At 56.6% G+C, this 18,977-nt stretch overlaps 2 protein-coding genes across 5 annotated transcripts in view; both read right to left on the reverse strand.

Annotated features, from left to right (window-relative positions):
• Window positions 1-1,265: 1,265 nt before the first annotated feature.
• Window positions 1,266-4,675, reverse strand: MRPS26 (mitochondrial ribosomal protein S26). Its single transcript, XM_074865459.1, is given in 5 exon segments — window positions 1,266-1,512; window positions 1,869-1,941; window positions 1,943-1,984; window positions 3,049-3,186; window positions 3,724-4,675. Coding segments are annotated over 5 exon segments (960 nt in total). The 5' UTR covers window positions 4,299-4,675; the 3' UTR covers window positions 1,266-1,380.
• A 5,774-nt stretch (window positions 4,676-10,449) lies between these two features.
• PTPRA (protein tyrosine phosphatase receptor type A) overlaps window positions 10,450-18,977 on the reverse strand; it is a 134,640-nt gene continuing 126,112 nt past the window's right edge. For all 4 annotated transcript variants that reach the window (XM_074865440.1, XM_074865441.1, XM_074865442.1 and 1 more), the window contains 10 exons: window positions 18,809-18,975; window positions 17,695-17,830; window positions 16,581-16,730; window positions 16,398-16,491; window positions 14,913-14,989; window positions 13,274-13,408; window positions 12,755-12,880; window positions 11,925-12,076; window positions 11,473-11,608; window positions 10,450-10,779 (listed from right to left, as the gene is read on the reverse strand). In XM_074865440.1, coding sequence (XP_074721541.1) covers window positions 10,705-10,779; window positions 11,473-11,608; window positions 11,925-12,076; window positions 12,755-12,880; window positions 13,274-13,408; window positions 14,913-14,989; window positions 16,398-16,491; window positions 16,581-16,730; window positions 17,695-17,830; window positions 18,809-18,975 — 1,248 coding nt within the window. In that variant the 3' untranslated portion in view covers window positions 10,450-10,704. The remainder of the gene's footprint in view (window positions 10,780-11,472; window positions 11,609-11,924; window positions 12,077-12,754; window positions 12,881-13,273; window positions 13,409-14,912; window positions 14,990-16,397; window positions 16,492-16,580; window positions 16,731-17,694; window positions 17,831-18,808; window positions 18,976-18,977) is intronic.

An 18,977-nucleotide genomic window follows, 5' to 3' on the forward strand; every position in this document is an offset into this window, starting at 1 on the left:
GGCAGAGCAAGCACCCCCTCCTGCTTTTATTGTTTTTTTCAAAAATCCCACTCTTCTCCCCAAGTCAGATGCTACCACAGATCCTGTGACAAATCCTGGGGAGCTACAGGGCACCGAGAGAATGCGACCTCGCTCCGTGTTAGTCAAAACCAGGGCTGGGGGGGCTGGTCTGTGCCTTCTCTTTTCACGCAGCGCTCTCCCTGTTCTCTCCCCGCGCAGAGGGCTGCGTGCTCGACTCCTCCTGCGACCAGGAAATGCTCTTTGCTTAAACCTGGGAGAAGAACCTCCAGGATCCCATCTCTACCGAGCTGTACCAGGCTGAGAACAGATGAGCCAAGGTCTACGACTCGGATTTAAGGGATGATCTTAATGAGAAATAAAACTTGTACAGGAAAAAAAAAAAATGTCTTGAGTTTTTCTTGCCCTTGCCTGGTTTAGGTGCAGACTCAGGAGGGCTGGGTGGAGAGAAAAAGCCATTTTTAGGAAAGCGTAGGTAAAAAGTAAGGATTTATGGTCAATTCTTAGAGCTGGTGTTTATCCGAGTGAGGACGGGCAGAGGGACCCGCAGTGAGACCGCCTGGGCTCCCGCTGAACCACAGCAAACTCCAGGCTGGTGTCGGGCAGCCCAAAACCAGCGGTTTTGGGGCAAAGCTGAGAATGCAGCTCAGTCTGCAAGACCAGAGTAAGTCAGAACTGCCAAAGAGGACCCGAGTAACTACAGTATTATGTCCAACTTAAGCCCCAGGTGATGAGTAAAATAAATCTGAAGAGGGGGAAAAAGGAGACACGCAGAAGCTGGTATCATTCAGACAATCTCTGCACATTTTCTCATTTAGCCACAGCAGGAGATGTGCAAAGGAGGGTTTAAAGTGTGAACGGGAATGACAGGTCCCTCCACCACAGCAGAAACCAGAGGAACGACCAATTCCTTCCCCCCACTAACAAAAAGCAGCGGGGCCGGGTTTCCTACAAAGCCATTCTGATCCCGTTTTCTCTCAAAAGCATCTAGAGGGATCGAGACGCAAACAGTGCCGGGGAACACAGGGGAGCGCGGAGCCAGGATCTGCCTCGGGATTGTTCCTTTTTCCCTCCCCCATATGCTTCGTGCGGGAGCAGGAGGGATCCACACACGTGGGAGGTGGAACGGCAGAGTCAGCGCCACCAGCGCACGAACAGCAGCAGCTTCTCAGCCTCTGCCCAAGTTCCTCCCTCCCCCTCCTTCCCGCAGGCATTTAACGCTTCAGAGGAACCACAGCCAGACCGGCGGCTTTTCTCCACCAATTCCGTGGTCGATTTATACATTAAAAAAAAAGAAACCTTTTAAGAGAAGAGCTTCTGGAAAGAAACCACGCCAGCACCCCCCATCCCAGGCCGGGGCCACTAAGCCAACACCGTCCGTTTGACGACCCGCCCGTCCCTGTCGATGGCGAAGTTGTAGTTGCGAGGGTTGTCCAGGCACTGCTCGATCCGCGCGTCCAGGTTCTCGGGGGTGATGAAGGTTTTGGCTTCCTCCTCGAAGGAAGGACGAAGGACAAGTACCGGCTTTTAAAGCACGTCGGCGGACGGGCAGCACACGAGCTGCTGGCACCTGCAGAGCTCACGCATCACCCAGACGCCCCAAGATGCCACCAGGAGCCCGATCCCGAAGGAGAAAACCTTTATTCTCTCTCTCAGGATTATTCCACCCTGTTTTCAGAGCTCTCGCTCAACCTCTATCCCATCCACACGCTGTCAACACTCCTGGAAGGCGCTAACATTTGTGTTCCCAGCTACCAACATCAAAATCTCTGGAAAATAAGCCTACGGCTTCCACATGGCTCCCCCAGGCTGCCGTCAAATCCCTCTTGGGGACCGCTGGCTGCTCTTACCTGCAGCTGGAGAACCTCCTTCTCCTTCTCCTTCAGGAAAGCCTCCATGATCTTGGCCTTGTTCTCAGCAGCCTTGCCTCCGCTCTTCTTCTGCTTCTTTCGCAATTCTTTCCTCTCTGCCATACAGGAAGGAAAACAAAACAAGGCTTTGGTGAACGCTCACGCTCTGCCGGGGAGACACAGCGATCCTCGGGGTGCAAAGCCGCCAGGTTTGAGCCAGGTTGCCACGCCGGGGAAGAGAGCTCGTGCCGTCCCCAGCACGGGGATGAAGAGAGAAAAATTAATGCAAAATCTGAATACAGAATCATCACGGTTGGAAACGACCTTGAAGATCCTCCAGTCCAACCATTAACCTCACCCTGACCGTTCCCAACTCCACCAGATCCCTCAATGCTGGGTCAACCCGACTCTTCAACCCCTCCAGGGATGGGGACTCCCCCCCTGCCCTGGGCAGCCCATTCCAACGCCCAACAACCCCTTCTGCAAAGAAATCCTTCCTAAGAGCCAGTCTGACCCTGCCCTGGCGCAGCTTGAGGCCATTCCCTCTTGGCCTGGTGCTGGTTCCTTGGCTCAAGAGACTCATCCCCCCTCTCTGCACCCTCCTTTCAGGCAGTTGTAGAAAAAAAGCTCTCAAACAGCCCAGAAGAGTCACATGCTGTGGAGCTGAGACCTCGCAGGGTGTGGGTCCCTTTGGGAGCACCGAGTTGGAGCATGTGATTTTTCCATCAGGATGTGGATGCGGAAGCTCAAGGGCTTTGTGAGGGACCAAGGGAGAGCCAGCAGGGACGGGACAGCCGGGCTGTTCCCTGTGACCTTCTCCCTGAGATTTAGCAGATGCTGATTCTCTTGGAAACATCAACACGTTTTCCGTGTCTGACCAGAGGACGGGGCGAGAGGGAACGTGAAGAAGCTTATCCTCCCGCTGAGACCCGGAGCCAGGGGAGAGCGGGAGGTTGTCAGGGCTCCGTAACGCACCCTCAGCAGTGAGAGGTACTGGAAACACGACCGCTGCGTAGGCAGATTTATTTAAAAAAAGGTCAAAACTTCGGTCAAGCGTCTTTGTAAGAATTAAGCCTGTCTCTAACGGACCCAGGTGTTGAATTTAGTTCTGCCCAAGCAAAAGCCAAAGCTGTGAAGGGCAGCAGCCCTCCCTGGCTGACCTGCGGCCCCCCCAGCTGACCTGCGGGCCCGCTGCCGGGCGTTCTCCGCCTCATTCCAGGCCATGAGGCGCCGGTGCTGCTCCATCAGCTCCGCCGAGTCCTCCTGGGACAGCAGCGCCTCCCGCTTCTTCTGCAGCATCTCGGCCCGGAACTCGGCCCTGCCGGGATGGGGGACAGAAGGAACAAGAGGCTTCTCCCAGACCTGCCCCATGGCAGTCCCAGTCCCATCACCACGGCCCTTCCCTGCCCCACAGCAACCCCACAGCCCCATAACCAGTCCCCTGCCTCACAGCACCCCCACATCCAGCCCCTCAACCAGCCCCCCAACTCACCTCTGCCCCACAGCAGCCCCACAGCCAGCCCCCCAATGCTCCCCTGCCCCACAGCAACTATACCCAGGCCCCTGCCCCACAACCAGCCCCCCAACCTCTGTCTGCACCACAGCAGCCCCGAACAGCCCCAAGCCCAACGCTCCCCTGCCCCACAGCAGTCCCACACCCAGCTCCCTGCCCCATAACCAGCCCCCCAACCCACCTCTGCCCCACAGCAGCCCCAATCCCAACCCACCTCTGCCCCACAGCAGCCCCACAGCCCTACACCCAGCCCCCTGTCCCACCGCGGCCCCAGGCCCGGCCTCGTAACCCTCCGTGCCCGCCATCGCTTCCCCCACCCCGCCCCATCTCCCGGGCGGGTACCGGAGGGCGCCGAGGACCAGCCGGTGCTGCCGGTACCGCTCCAAGACCACCAGCAGCTCCTCGGGGTCGACGGGCGGCGGCATCTTCACCCGCGACGCCTTGGACTTGGCGGGGGGGTCGTGCCGTGTCTTGCGGCCCCGCACCAGAACCAGCCCCGGGCCCCAGGTGGGGCCGGCCCCGGAGCCAGGCCCCGGGGGGGCGGCGGGGCCCAACGCAGGCCCCAACGCAGGCCCCAGGGCCGGCCCCGGGCGGCAGCGCCTCAGCACCCGCAACATGGCGGGGCGGGCCGCGGGGCCGGACGTGACGTTGTCGGACCGCGCCGCCCCGGGGCACCATAGGAAGGGAGAGCGGGGCCTGACGGGAAATGGAGTGCGGGGACCAACCCCCACGGGAGACGGGACCCCCTCCCGGGACAGGGACCCCCCCACGGGACACGGGACACGGGACTCCACGGGACATGGAACCCCCCACGGGACACGGACACAGCCACCCCAGGTGAGACGGGACCCCCCACGGGACACGGACACCCCCCACGGGACACGAGCACACGTGGGACACGGAACCTCATGGGACATGGACACCCCCACGGGATATGGGCCCCCCCACGGGACCCCACGGGACACAGGAGCCCCCCACGACGTGGACACCCCCACTGAACACAGACACAGACACCCCACGTGAAACGGGACCCCCCACGGGACACGGGACACCCCCCCCACGACATGGACACCCGCACGGGACACAGGACCCCTCACGGGACATGGACACCCGTGGGACACGGAACCTTATGGGACATGGACACCCCCACGGGACACGGGACCCCACGGGACACGGGACCTCCCAACGACATGGACACCCCCACAGGACACGGGACCTCTCGTGACAGGGGACCCTGCCACGGGACACGGACCCTCCCCACTGAACACGGACACAGACACCCCATTGGACACCCCCACGGGACCCCGCAGGACACGGCACCCCCATGAAACACAGCCCCCCCCGAGACCCCGCCCCCCCCCACGGGACACGACCCCCCCTCACGGCAGACAGCCCTCCCCCAGGGGACACAACACACACACACACACACACACACAGAGCACACACCCACGCGGGACACCCTCCACGGGACGCCTCCAGCAGTCGCCATCACGCAGGACAGGCTCCCCCCCCACCTCGAGCCCCTTTATTGCCCGCGGGGACCCGCCGGTGGGTCCCGGGTCGGTGGGAGCCGGGTGGGGTCGGTGGGTCCCGAGTGGGGTCGGTGGGAGCCGGGTGGGTCGGTGGGTCCCGAGCGGGGTCGGTGGTTGCCGGGTGGGGTCGGTGGGTCCCGAGTGGGGTCGGTGGGTGCCACTCACCGGCGGCGCAGCGCAGCCCCCTGCGGGGAACGGGGCCGGGGGGGGGGTGGGGGCCGGTACCAGCCCCCCCTCTTCCCACGGGTGCCCACATCCCGTGAGATCCCGTGTCCCCCCTTCCCCCCGGTCCCCCCCGTCCCCCCCCACTCACCAGCGGCGGCTCGTCCCGCCGCGGGGCCGGTGGCTGCCGGGGGGGTCCGGGGGGGGGCGGGCGACAGCGGCAGAGCGGGGCCGAGACCTGCGTGGGGTGGGGGACACACACGGAAACACCCTGGGGGGGGGGGAGTAACACGGGGGATAATCCGAAAGGGCTAATTCGGGGGGGGGAATAATCGCGGGAGGATCATTTGGGGGTAAATCCGAGGGAGGGGTAACTCCGTGGGGAGGGAGCAGAGGGGGATAATCGGGGGGGGGGTGTAATTTCGGGGAGGGGGGCTAAATCGGAAGAGAATCACCGGGGAGGGGAATAATCGGGGTGGGGGTAATTCAGATTCAGAGAGGATGATCTGGGGGGGGATAATCGGGGGGGGCCTCTGTGGGGGAGAAAACAGGGGGGTAATCTTGGGGGAGGGATAATCCAGGGAGGGGGATAATGTGGGGGGTCTGATAACCCCGGGGGGGTATAATTGGGCGGGGGGTATAACCCCAGGAGTAGGGGGCTTTTACTCCGGGGGGGGGGGGGCGGGGCTATAATCCAGTGGGGGGGTCACCCCGGGAGGGGTATAACCCCAGGGGCAGGATGGTAACCCCAGGGCAGGGGGACACGATCCGGGGGGGCATCACCTTGGAGGGGGGGAGCGGAATCACCCGTGTCGGGGGGTGTCGCCCGTGGGGGGCGTCACGCGTTGGGGCGCAGAGCCCTTACCTGCAGGGCCGGGGGGGGGCCGAGGTCCCGCTTGCCCCCCGGGTACCAGCCGTGGGACCAGTGCTGGCCGGGGCGGGGGGGCACCAGCAGCAGCAGCAGCAGCAGCAGCAGAAGGGACCCGCGGGGTGCCATGGTGGGGGGGGGGGGAGCTGTGGGGGCAGAGGGGGCCCTGTCCCACCGGTACCCACCCCGGGGAGGGGGGAGGCTGGGGGGAAAGGATGCTGGAGGGGATGAGCACCCATGGGTGCTGCTTGGGGTGGTTCAGGTCCAGCAAAGATGGGAACCCCAGGGGTCCATTTGGGGTGATCTGGGGAGGGAGATGACAGGATGAGCACCCATGGGTGCTCCCTGGGGTGGGTTTGGGGATGGAGATGACAGGATGAGCACCCATGGGTGCTCCCTGGGGTGGGTTTGGGGATGAAGATGACAGGATGAGCACCCATGGGTGCTCTTCGGGGTGGGTTTGGGGATGGAGATGACAAGGTGAGCACCCATGGGTGCTCCCTGGGGTGGGTTTGGGGATGGAGATGACAGGATGAGCACCCATGGGTGCTCCCTGGGGTGGGTTTGGGGATGAAGATGACAGGATGAGCACCCATGGGTGCTCTTCGGGGTGGGTTTGGGGATGGAGGTGACAGGATGAGCACCCATGGGTGCTGCTGGGGTGGGTTTAGGGATGGAGATGACAAGGTGAGCACCCATCGGTCCTCCCTGGGGTGGGTTTGGGGATGGAAATGACAGGGTGAGCACCCATGGGTGCTGCTGGGGTTTGGGTCCAGCACAGACAGACCCCCCCAGGGGTGCCAATTAGGGTCTGCTTGGGGGTGAGCAGGACCACCCACCCCGGGGTCCCCGCGTGCCGCCAGCACCTCCCACTCCCCAGCACCCCTCACCTGGCCGGGCGGGTGGCAGTGGCGGTGGCCGGCCGCAGCAGTGGCCAGCCCGGGCTGGGCACGGCTATTTGTAGGGCTCGGTGACGGTGACGTCGGCCCCGCCGCCGCTCCCACGGGGGACCGTGACCTCCCCGTGCCAGCGCCTGTCGCCTCCGTCCCCCCCAAATCCCCTTGGCACCGCGGGACAGCACCCTGACACCCCTTTTTTTTGGGGTCTGCCTCGTTCCCCCCGCTCTGGCTTGTCACCCAGTGCTGGGGAGGGGGGGGACTCTTGGAGTACCCCCCCCCCCCCCCCCCCCGTGCCTCAGTTTCCCCAGCCTCAATTTCACCTGTTTTCTTCCCATTCTAGCTTCATCGCCTCCAAATGGGGGGGGTGGACGCTGGCAACAGCCACGCAGCCCAAAGCCCCTGGCCCCGGGGATGTGACGGAGCCCGGGAAAGGGATTTAGGCAGGATCCGGCCCCGGATTCTCTCCGGCAGCTGCTCGTGTCTCTGCCGTTCGCAGCCGGATGCAGCGGCTGGATGAGGCCACGGCGGATGAAAGGTTGGGGGAGCTCCCCAGACCCCAAAATCCCTCCGGCTCCGCAGCAATCCCGGGAAGGAAGGAAAAAAGAGGAAAAAAAAAAAAAAAATCAACCTTCATGAATATCACCGGGGTGAAGCCATGGTGGGTGCAGGGATGGAGGCGCTCGGGTGGTCTGTGGCCCCAGGGAGGGCATCTGCAGTGGGTGAGTGGGGCCCCCCCCATCCCAGGAGGGTCCCCGTTTCTTTTAGGGTCAGCACAATTATTTCTGAGTGTGATTTATAGCATTGGCTAAAAGCCCCCCCGCCCCCAGTTCAGGAGTTTATCAATAGATGATGTTGGGGTTCATGAGGGGGTGCCAGGTGATGGAGCGGGGATGGTGGCAGCAGTGAGGTCATTTTTAGGGGGTGTTTTGGGTTGCTGGGGGTGTCCCTTTGCCTGTGTGCCCCCACTGAGCCACCCCCCAACTCCAGGAAATCCCACCTGGATGGAAAAGTTGTGCTGGAAAACTCAGATACCCCGACTCGTGGGGTGGCTTTTCCCATGGATTCTTAGATTTCAACCCCAGGTCCTCCCCTGGCTGGTCAGGGATGTGACCTCCCCCTCCCCAAGCCCTGCCCCCCTCCCTGTATCCAGCCAAATCCTTGGGGTGAAACCTCTCCTCCAAACCCCATTTCTCCCAGTGCCTGCGGAGGGGGGATGGAGCCCCCCCAGTTAACCAGGGCATGGTCCCCCCAACTGCAGGACGAACAAGGCAGGTATTTCATCAGACACCTCTTTGTAACAAAAAACCTATTAAAATCAACCATATTAACCTATTTTTTAATACAGAAGTGCTGCACCACTGGGGACTCGGGACTTTTCTTGACCCTTTGGACTCTTCTTGTGCCCAGGCCCATCACCACCGTTAAGGCTTCCTTATATTTTTTTTTCTTCTGGGAGGGGAATGATAAAAATCATCAGTTACTTTTTGCCTCTTTCTCTGATACTCAAACTCACCTCCATGATGGAGCCTCCACTGGAAAAAAAATAAAAGGCAAAAACCTCTAAACTTATCTGGGGAGTGGCGAGAGCATCCCTCAGGCTGCAGAAGGGTCTCCCTCAGCTTTAAAAACCTGCGAGTGCTTTAGCAGTGACCATGTGGAGACCGTCCTGGGGTTTTACACTGCAGGAGGGTAGGTTGGGATTGGCTGTAAGGAAGAAATTCCTTACGATGAGGGTGGTGAGACACTGGCACAGGTTGCCCAGAGAAGCTGTGGCTGCCCCCTCCCTGGAAGGGTTCAAGGCCAGGTTGGACGGGGCTTTGGGCAACCTGGGCTAGTGGAAGGTGTCCACTCAACTTGACTAGATGAAATTTGAAGGCACCTCCCAAGCCAAGCCATGCCATGACTCCGTGATTCGCATTTTCAGCTGTTTTGGTGGAGCCTGACCCAACTAAGAGCAACAAGTCATGTTTAATTTCTGGCAGGGGTTCAGACCCCTTCACCCCACTGATGGGCATCTCGTTCAAGCTCTGCTCCTACCCTGCCTGGGTTTAGGACCACACACACCCTTCCTGAGAAGCAGAAACACAGAAGTATTGTTGGCCAGGTCCTCTGAGGTCACCAGTCCAACCTCCTGCATGGAGATGGGCCAACACCAAAGATAGATCAGGCTGCTTGGAGCAACCAGCTGCATTTTTAATGTGTCCAGGGACACTGATTGTATCCTGGGCTGCACCCAGAGCAGTGTGGGCAGCAGGGCGAGGGGGGGTTTCTCCCCCTCTGCTCCGCTCTCGTCAGACCCCCCTGCAGTGCTGGGTCCAGCTCTGGGGGCACCAACATCAGAAGGACATGGACCTGCTCGAGTGGGGCCAGAGGAGGCCACAAAGATGCTCGGGGGGCTGGAGCACCCCCCTGTGAGGACAGGCTGAGAGAGTTGGGGGGTTCAGCTGGAGAAGAGAAGGCTCCGGGGAGACCTTAGAGCGGCCTCCCAGGACTGAAAGGGGCTACAGGAAAGGGGGGAGGGACTCTTGATCAGGGGGGTAGGGATAGGACGAGGGGTAATGGTTTTAAACTGACAGAGGGGAGATTTAGATGAGATCTAAGGAAGAAATTGTTCCCTGTGAGGGTGGTGAGGCCCTGGCACAGGTTGCCCAGAGAAGCTGTGGCTGCCCCCTCCCTGGAAGGGTTCAAGGCCAGGTTGGACGGGGCTTTGGGCAACCTGGGCTAGTGGAAGGTGTCCCTGCCTGTGGCAGGGGGGTAGGACTGGGTGATCTTTAAGGTCCCTTCCAACCCCAACCAGTCTGTGATTCTATGATCTCTTGAGACAGTAGGAGAAATAATCTGAAATCTCCAGGATCTAGGGATGGAGGTCCCCTGCTCCAAGGACAGAGGCAAAAACCTGCAGCACGTTGTCAATTTGAGATGGCTCCAAAACTTCTCTACCGCTGCTGTTACAGACCAAGAAGATGGAAGGGTCTGGGTGGCACTTGGGAAGAGACACGACGGGGGAGAACACGCAGCTCAGACCACGTGGAGCTGCTTCCTTCTCCAGCCAGAGCCCCCAGGGCCCAGGCACCAACCCCCCTCACTCACCTACCGCTCCGACCCCAATTCCTGCAGCAGCTCTGAAATCCAGCACCAGACGTTTCTTTCAGGGAGCAAAAATCCTTTTGTCTCTCTGGGGTTTGAGTTTTTTTGGGTTGAAATCCCAACGGTGGCTGCTATGGTCATTACAGTTTCCAAACCAGCAGCACGTGGTGGCCTGACCCTGAAGGAGGAAACTTCTTTGCTTTTGACACAAAAATTAGGATATTTATATATATACACACACACAGAATAAGCTTTTTTTTTTTCTCCTTTTTTTTTTAAAAGAGCTGACCAGCAGAAAAATGTGAAACCATTTCCCTGCAGGTTCGGAAAAGCTTGTGCTGGTGGGATTGTGGGTGTTTTGGTTTGGTTTTTTTTTTTTCAGATGAGATCCAGAATATCTTTTTCTTCTTTTTTTTTTTTTTTTTTTAAAAAGGCTTTACTCCCTCAAGAAAAAAAAAAAAATTTACAAACAAAATAACAGCCTGTATCAACTCTCCAGAAGAGAGATGGTATGACAATATTAATCCAAACATCACGCTATTTAATTCCCCAATAAAACATTGGAAAAAAAGGAGCCAACAGTATCTGCACTAACACTTTGCTACATATAAAATCTCCAGCTAATATGAAGCTTATGGTACCAACCTCTAAAACAGTTAAGATATATACACATATTTTTGGGGGGGGTATATTAACAAACAGAATATTACAAAATATTAAAGAAGGCAACTCTTCTGTCATTTGTTTTGGGGCGTGGATTTTTTTTTTTTCTTCTTCACTTGAAGTTGGCGTAGTCTGAGAAGGCGTCGATATATTCCTGCACCACCTTGTAGCAGAATTCGTACTGTTCCTGCGGGATTCGGGGAGAGCACAGAGTTAGGCCAAGAAAATTCCCACCCAAGACAGAATTTGACGCTTCGTGGTCTGCGGCAAGCGGGGCCCACGCGTGGTTGGGTGTCCTCAGCCCAGACCGAGCGCAGGAACTGGATTCCCACCTGTGAGCAGGTCCCACCTCCTCCGTGCCCCCCAAAACTTGGCTGCCCACCCTCCTTCCACACAAAAGAAAGCCCGCTTTCCCCTTCCTCTCTGAGGTCCTAGTTTGACCCCGAAAGATTTTTTTTGTTTTAAATCCCTGAGCATCCTTGCAAAGCCCTCTTGCAAGATCTCCTCGAGCCCTGCCTGCTCCTCCCCTTCCTGGCAGGCTGCGTGCCCAAGCCTGTGCCACAGCCGCTCCAGGACAGGTTTCCAGGCTCCTGGAGTCCATAAATACAGTGGCTATGGCTGAGGATGTCTCCAAGGAGGCTCCTGCAGCTTGTGTCAGTGCTCAAAAGGGGCTTGATGCCTTCAGCCAGCCAAGCTCCACTCTTCCAGATGTCCTAACAAGAGGAAGGGGAGATACCTCCTGACCCACCTCCATCCCTTTCTCTTTCAGGGAGACAGAAAACCTTCAACCGAAGAAGTTTTTGCTCAACATTGGAGTCCCCAGCCCGTTCTGAGGCCCGGGGTGGCAGGAGGAGCGTGGGGTGTGCTCAGCTGCTCTTACCAGTGTCTGCACCATATGCGGCCTCTGTAGTCTTAAACTCTTCACCGTCTGAAAGACGTCGAGAATCCCTTCTGCCTTCACCCTTTCCAGGACAGTGCTCAGCGCACAGAAGGTGCCTGTTCTTCCTGCTCCAGCACTGGCAAAGAGAAACCAGAAGGTAAAGTAAACCTCCTGTCCTGACTGTGTTGGCTTTGCTCAGTGGACAATCCCTAAGGGAACCACTGGAGAACTGGAGGAGCCAACAGTCCTGCCCCAGTCTCTCCCAGTTAGCTAGGACATGCTCTACAATGAAGCCTCTTTGCTTAGCCAAGCAGGAAAACCCCGTACGACATCTGCCCGGGTTGCTCCTGCTCAGCCCAAGTCTTCTGAGGGCCCTTTGACCATCTCCCAAGCTCCTTGTAGAGCAGGTCTCCTCAGAGGGGTGGCCAGGCCCTGCTCCAGCCGGGCCTTACCTGCAGTGCACAGTGATTGGGTGGTTGCCAGACTGCTGCTGCTGCTTCTGCACAGCCGCGATGATGTTGATCATTCCCTTCCCATCCCCGGGGATCCCAACTTCTGGCCAGCCGTGGAAATGAAACTGCCGAATCTGTCGGCTCTTGTTTTCCTGGTGGAGGAGCAGAGCTGGAGGTCAGTAAGTTGGTGAGAGAGCTGTACCAAGAAACCCACCAGCTCAGGGCTTTGTGAAAACGATCGGCGTAGGAAAGCTGGGGGCTTGTGGAGGGGAGGCGTTCCCACGGTATGGAGCAGGGCAGGACATGGGGGACGGGGAGCAGGAGGGAGGCTGGGTGGTGGGCACAGGGACAAGGCAGGAGGAGGATCACAGAATCCCAGAATCATCCAGGTTGGAAAAGACCTTGAAGATCCTCCAGTCCAACCATTAACCTCACACTGACCGTTCTCAACTCCACCAGATCCCTCAGCACTGGGTCAACCCGACTCTTCAACCCCTTCAGGGATGGGGACTCCCCCCCTGCCCTGAGCAGCCCATTCCAATGCCTAAAAATGAGGGCTGCTGGGTGACAGCAGGGCAGAGAGGGTGGATGGGAAGCCATCATCAGGACAGGAACCCTCGGGGTGGGAGGTAAGCATAGGGAATAAGGTGGGATTGCAGGGGATGGACGCTACTTCGGGATGATGGGGAGACGATGGAGCTGAAGGTGCCAGAGGGAAGGCTCAGTACGTGCAAGAGAAATCTCAAAGCACCACAAACATCTGTGAGGGTTAATGACAGCCAAACCCAAGAGCACCCAGAGCTCCCCGCAGGAGCAGGCCAGACTCTTACCCGGGTGTTCGTTACCAGCAGGTCCCGCACCGTATAGCTCTCACACTCCTCCTCTTTCTTCAGCTCCACAGTGATGTCTCCGTAGGACACGGAGCCGTCAGACGGCCAGTACTGGGCACACTTCTCCTGAGAAAGCATAACAGCACGAGACAGGGTGAAGACCCCGTTTTCCCCATGGGCTTGAACAGAAGTCTTCTCCTGGGGCTGGCAGCTGCCCAGAAGCAGGTGGGATCCCACAGGCTTGCTTCAGAGAGGAGCTGCCCGCTGCACCCAAAGGTGCTTTGAGAAATAAGGGTCTAAAGTTGGTTTATTCACCATCTCCCCACCCTGGGTCTACAAACAACTGGATTTTTTGCATTAGAAGTAGAGCCTGAAATATATTTCCTGACAGAGAGGGGGTGAAATAGCACCGAGTGCGTGTGGTGCTGGTAGTGCTGAGGCCATCAGGAGATTTTCAGGGGTTTTATTTTTATGATTTATTTTGCTGGTGCTTAAATGCAGCTATCCCTGGGCGCTCACCTGGCCTCTCTCCTCCAGCTCTGTTAGCATCACTATGGAGCAGGATTTCCACTCCCAGATCATCCTCCAGAAGTCCTCTATCGTGTGCTGCAGCGGCCCTTGGCTGGCGATGTAGGAATCCTTCTGGCGATAACCCTGCGATTTGAAAAGGGGCTTAGTGGTGAATCGGCAGCGCCCGGATGCTGGGAGCAGCGGGAGGAACGCTCCTGGACACAGGTTACCAAGCTCAGTTAAATTTTGGGAGCATCCTGACTGCCCATGAGAAAGACCCCAGCTTGGGCACAGCAACCTGCTCTCACTGTGGGCTACAGCCCCATGCACAGGCGTCACCACACCGCTGCTCGGCAGCTGAGGTGCCACCAGCCAGCACTTTACTGTGGTAAGACCTTTGTTTTTAAAGAAATGCAGCGCGAGGAGGATCACACCCCCTATCCATTTGGTGAAGAAAGATTGGGGTTTCCAGCACTCCTAAGCGATGTTGCAAAGTCTGAGTGCTTTGCCTAAGCTCCAAGTACTTCAGGTATGATTTGTACTGGGGATTTTTGGAAGAAGTAAGCAAAACTAGATGGAACTAGGTGATCTTTAAGGTCCCTTCCAAGCCAAACCATTCTATGAGATACAGTCTCTGAAAACCAGTAGTAAGTCTGGTTGACTCTTGTCTCTTCCATAACCACAAAGAGCTTCTGTTTCCAAAACCCCTCTGATGTTCCCCTGTGCCCTCGCTGCAGACTGACTAAAGATGCTTCGTCATTTGGAGCTTATAATTTAAGCAAAGTTCAGCAGAGGCAGGAAATTGAATCCTCAACGTAAATTGCTTATGTGACATTTAAGCTTTCTGTTCTCGATGCAGAACAAGGCGGCTGCCGGATGCTCACGCAGCCAGAGGAACCCGCAGGGACCCAGCAAAGATTTCAGGGAGCAATTAATTTGGGATGTTGTAACTGGGAATGCGCTGGTTTTACTGGTTCAACCCATGGCAGTAATCATCTTTTGGGGGAAAAAAAACCACCTTGCCATTAGGAGATAGAAATTGGGCTAGAAAAGAGGGTGGCTCTGTTACTTAGCCAGTGCTGGCATCACTGCACAAAGATAAATACTCCTAGGAGATGTCCCCCTGAAGTCAACAGGATTACTCACGGGAAAAGGATGTGCAATCACTTACCTCCTCCTCGGAGTGAGGAAAGCACTTAACCTCTCTGCCTTGTCTCCTCCCGTCACCCAGACAGGTATAATGGGATTGACCTGGTTTTTCTCAAGGGGTTTGGGATCCATATATTGCTCCATTACCTAATCTAGGGGATGTTTTCTGACCAAATGAACAGTGCACTATAGCAATCATTTCCATGGCTATGTGCATCCGCTTCTCCAAAGCCATCGTCAGAGCCTGGAGTTGCAGAAGTGAGACCAGGATTTGGAGGCTCTGCTCAAGCTCCAGCTCTCCTCTCCCACAAGGAAACTATATACAGAGGAGTTTCTTGGAGAAAGAAACCAGCATCATCCGGTGACACAAAGCAAAGTCAAGTGGGAAGGGCCTCACAAAACCAAGAAGTGTCTCGGGACAAATTCTTTCCATAGGAAGCAGCGTGAGGTAAAGAGTTTCCACTGGGAGAAAATGGAAAGATTTCTAAAGAAGACTCACGTCAATGAAGGAAGCGTTTACGTAGTCTGTGTTCTCTTCACCTCTCTTCACTGGAATGATTACTCTGTTGAACTCATCTGAAACGGAAGTGAAATGATCTGAGTTTTGGGGAACACCTTCAAAGCTGACTCCTTGATAACCATGCATGGCCTTTAGCTGGGAAGTCACCAAGCCCTAGGTGAGAGGACAGAGATCTGGGAAGGGGAGGCCTGTGTTTACAGCACCCGACTGGGACAAGGAGACTCAGCTCTGCCTTCTGCCATGCCCTGGTTTGGGGAAGGAGAAGGGGATGCTGAGGACTCCAGGAGCAGGACCTGCTCAACACAGGGACTCCCTTCTCCCTTGAGGCAGAAAGCCTCAGCAGCATAAACCTGCTGAGAAGAAAGTCATGGCAGGGACAGAGTAGAACGAAAGCAAGAAAGCCCTGGGGGCAGTGTTATATTTGGCCATGAAAAATCACCTGCCCTTGACTCTGCCTCGTCCCTTCATGCTATCCCTGCTTGAGCAGGGGGTTGAAGCAGATGACCTCCAGAGATCCCTTCCAACCTCAGTCAGTCTGTGACTCCACTACTGCGGGCACAAATGCCTCTGCCTTGGCAGCTCCGGAGCACTCACAGAATCACAGAGTGGCTGAGCACGGAAGGGATCTCTGGAGGTCATTTGGTCCAACCTCCCTACTCCTGCAGGGTGGCAGAGAGCTGGTTGCCCAGGTCCATGTGCAGCCAGATTTTGAATATCTCCAAGGATGGAGACTCCACACCCTCCCTGGGCAACCTGTGCCAGTGCTCGGTCACCCCCATGGTCAAAAAGTGTTCCCTGATGTTCAGGGGGACCCTCCTGTGACTCAGTTTGTGCCCATTGCCCCTTGTCCTGTCACTGGGCACCACTGGAAAGAGCCTGGCCCCGTCCTCTTTGCACCCTCCCTGCAGGCATTTACAGACATTGATGAGACCCCCCTGAGCCTTCTCTTCTCCAGGCTGAACAGTCCCAGCTCCCTCAGCCTTTCCTCATAGCAGAGATGCTCCAGTCCCTTCATCATCTTCATGGCCCTTCACTGCGCTCTCTCCAGTCTGCCCGTGTCTCTCTGGTACTGGGGAGCCCAGCACTGGACCCAGCACTGCAGGCGTGGCCTCACCAGTGCTCAGTAGAGCAGACGATCACCTCCCTGGGCCCGCTGGCAATGCTTTGTCTAACGCAGCCCAGGACACCCCTGGCCCTCTTTGTCCCAAGGGCACATTGCTGGCTCAGGGTCACCCTGGTGTCCAGGGTCTTTCCTGCCAAGCTGCTTTCCAGCTGGGTGGCCCCCAGCACATACTGGTGCCTGGGGTTGTTCCTCCCCAGGGGCAGGACTTTGCACTTCTCCTTGTGGAACTTCATGAGGTTCCTCTTGGCCCATTTCTCCAGCCTGACTCCTGTCCCCACAACAACCGAATGGTCCCCACACCCACCGGCCATGCTTTCCCCAGGCAGACAAACAAGTCTTACATGGAATTATCTGAAGCACCCTGTTCTTCTTCATGTTTGCTGGCAAGTTGCCCGTTCTCATCTTGTCATTCTGAATTTTGATTGAAGTGAGCTTCTGCAGAGGAAGAAATGAAAGCAGGGACACTTTTCAGAGCCAGCCCAGCACCACTCAAGCGGATCCACCAGGACAAGAACAACGCTCACCTTGAACTCCTCTTCCAGCCCGTTGCTGCTGGTCCCTGGCACTTTGTTGTAGATCTTCTGAAGGTGGATCTCTAACGAGGTCACCTCCAGCTCTGTGTCACCGTAGAGATAGTGCTCCAGAAGTGCTTGGTATATAAACACATACTGCATCTGCAAGGGTTGCAGGGAGGAGCCATCAGCCTCCGCTCCATGCTCAGTGAGCACGTCCCAGTGCCCACGCACATGCTGGCTGCAAACCCACCACCCCACTGCCCACCCCTGCTCACTGGGCACGTGGCACCCCTCTGAGATCCCAGAAAAGGGGGTCACAACCTTCCTGCTGCTGTATGGGGACTGGGACCTTATTTGATACATCACAGAGCTGACATGATGCAAAACGTTGGAATGGGTGTTGGAATGGGCTGCCCAGGGCAGTGGGGGAGTCCCCATCCCTGGAGGGGTTTAAGGGTCAGGTAGACCCAGCGCTGAGGGATCTGGTGGAGTTGAGAACAGTCAGTGTGAGGTTCATGGTTGGACTGGAGGATCTTCAAGGGCTTTTCCAACCGAGATGATTCTGGGATTCTGTGAAACTTGGAGAAAAGGAGGCTGAGAGGAGACCTTATCACTCTACAACTCCCTGAAAGAAGGTTGGAGTGAGGTGGGGGTTGGTCTCTTCTCCCAAGTAACAAGTGATAGGACGAGAGGAAATGGCCTCAAGTTGCACCAGGGGAGGTTTAGGTTGGATATTGGGGAAAATTTCTTCACCAAAAGGGTTGTCAAACACTGGAACAGGCTGCCCAGGGAAGTGGTGGAGTCACCAACCCCGGGGGTATTTAAAAGACGTGTAGATGTGGTGCTTAGGGACATGGTTTAGTGGTGGCCTTGGCAGCATTGGGTTAATGGTTGGACTCCATGATCTTAAGGGTCTTTTCCAATGTGAATGATTCTGTGATTCTACAAAGGGGTTTAAAAAGAGCAAGACACAGTGAAAGGCTCACTTGATGCAGCATCCTTCCAAAATGAGGGATGATGCTCAACCCTCACATAGACTTCGCTGCAGGCTGGGGCCTGACTGCACGAAGGAAATCTGACTCCAGCGAGCAAAGCCCACAATAAACAGCAGCAGCACACTTACATCTGTCTGTACCATCTGGCAGCGCTGAGCCCGGATCCGGCTCACGAAGCCGTAAACATCCACCTTCCTCTCGGCGTGCATCATGTCCAGCATGGCATCGATGACAATAAAAGTGCCTGTGCGTCCTACCCCGGCGCTGAAAGAGCAGAGGGGACAAGCGGTCAGAGCAGCAGCGCTGGCGTTGAGGTCCCTTGTGGAGCAGCAGGCAGACGCTTCCCAGCAGTGAGTAAATAGCAAAATCTGTTTTGGAGATGAGTGAGGGCCTCAGCCTGGTGCTCAGCGTTGCCTGGGTTTCGCAGAGAGATGCTCACAGGATCTCTCCGCATCACAACCGCCGCGACCTGAGTGCATGGGTAAGCCAAGCAAAACCTGAGCCACCTATGGCTTCCAGAGCCTCATGGGCTGCCTGTTCCTATCAGCTGCCTGTTGCTCTGTCCAGTCGCCCTCCATCACGTGAAGGTGAGCCCAAGGCAAAGCCTTGTTTCTGTGCTGGTAATTAATCCATTAAGGACAAGAAGATGAGGCCAGCAGATATTATGGAATGACAAAGCTCTTTTGTCAGCTGACTCCGGAGAAGAAAGCTGGAAAGCTGGACTTGGGAGGTTGCAAATGTGACCATCGCCTCTGCCTTTAACCATGGGGCTTTCCCTTATTGAACACGAACAGCCTCTGTGGCTCTCCCAGGCTCGCTGCTGTGCCTGAAACCACTCCAGGTGAGGTCAAACACTGTGGTCCCTGCTCCCAGGCACGCTGCTGCCCTCCTGCAACAAGGGGTATTGCCCTCTCGTGCCCAGGGCAGCGAAGAGTCAAGGGAGGTGCCACCAACACCCAGCAGTGGTGTTAAGCTTGGCTCACTCAGCATCCAGCTAACGCAAACGACCACTCAACACCAGTGGTAACACCATCCCATCGCTGGTTCCAAGAAGTTCCTTCAATTCAGACACATTTTTTTTTAACGTTCCCATGTGGAACATTCCCATTTCACATAGGAAAGTTAAATAAAAATAACAAAAAAATCCCTAACCCCCCACCCAAAAAAGTCCTTTTAGTATTAAATAAAAGATAATTTCAAGTGACCCATGAGAGGCAGAGGTCAGCTGTGACCAGGACATACCTGCAGTGCACTACTATCGCCCCTGCATATTGGGGGTTACATGTCTTCACCTTCTTCAAGAACTTCAGCATCCCAATGGGGGTGAAGGGGACCCCAAAATCAGGCCAGCTGGTGAAGTGGAACTGAGTCACCAGGCGCTGAGGCTTCTTGTTCGTGACATCACCGACCT

This window comes from Strix uralensis, chromosome 4, assembly GCF_047716275.1.
Source record: "Strix uralensis isolate ZFMK-TIS-50842 chromosome 4, bStrUra1, whole genome shotgun sequence".
Lineage (NCBI taxonomy): Eukaryota > Metazoa > Chordata > Aves > Strigiformes > Strigidae > Strix > Strix uralensis.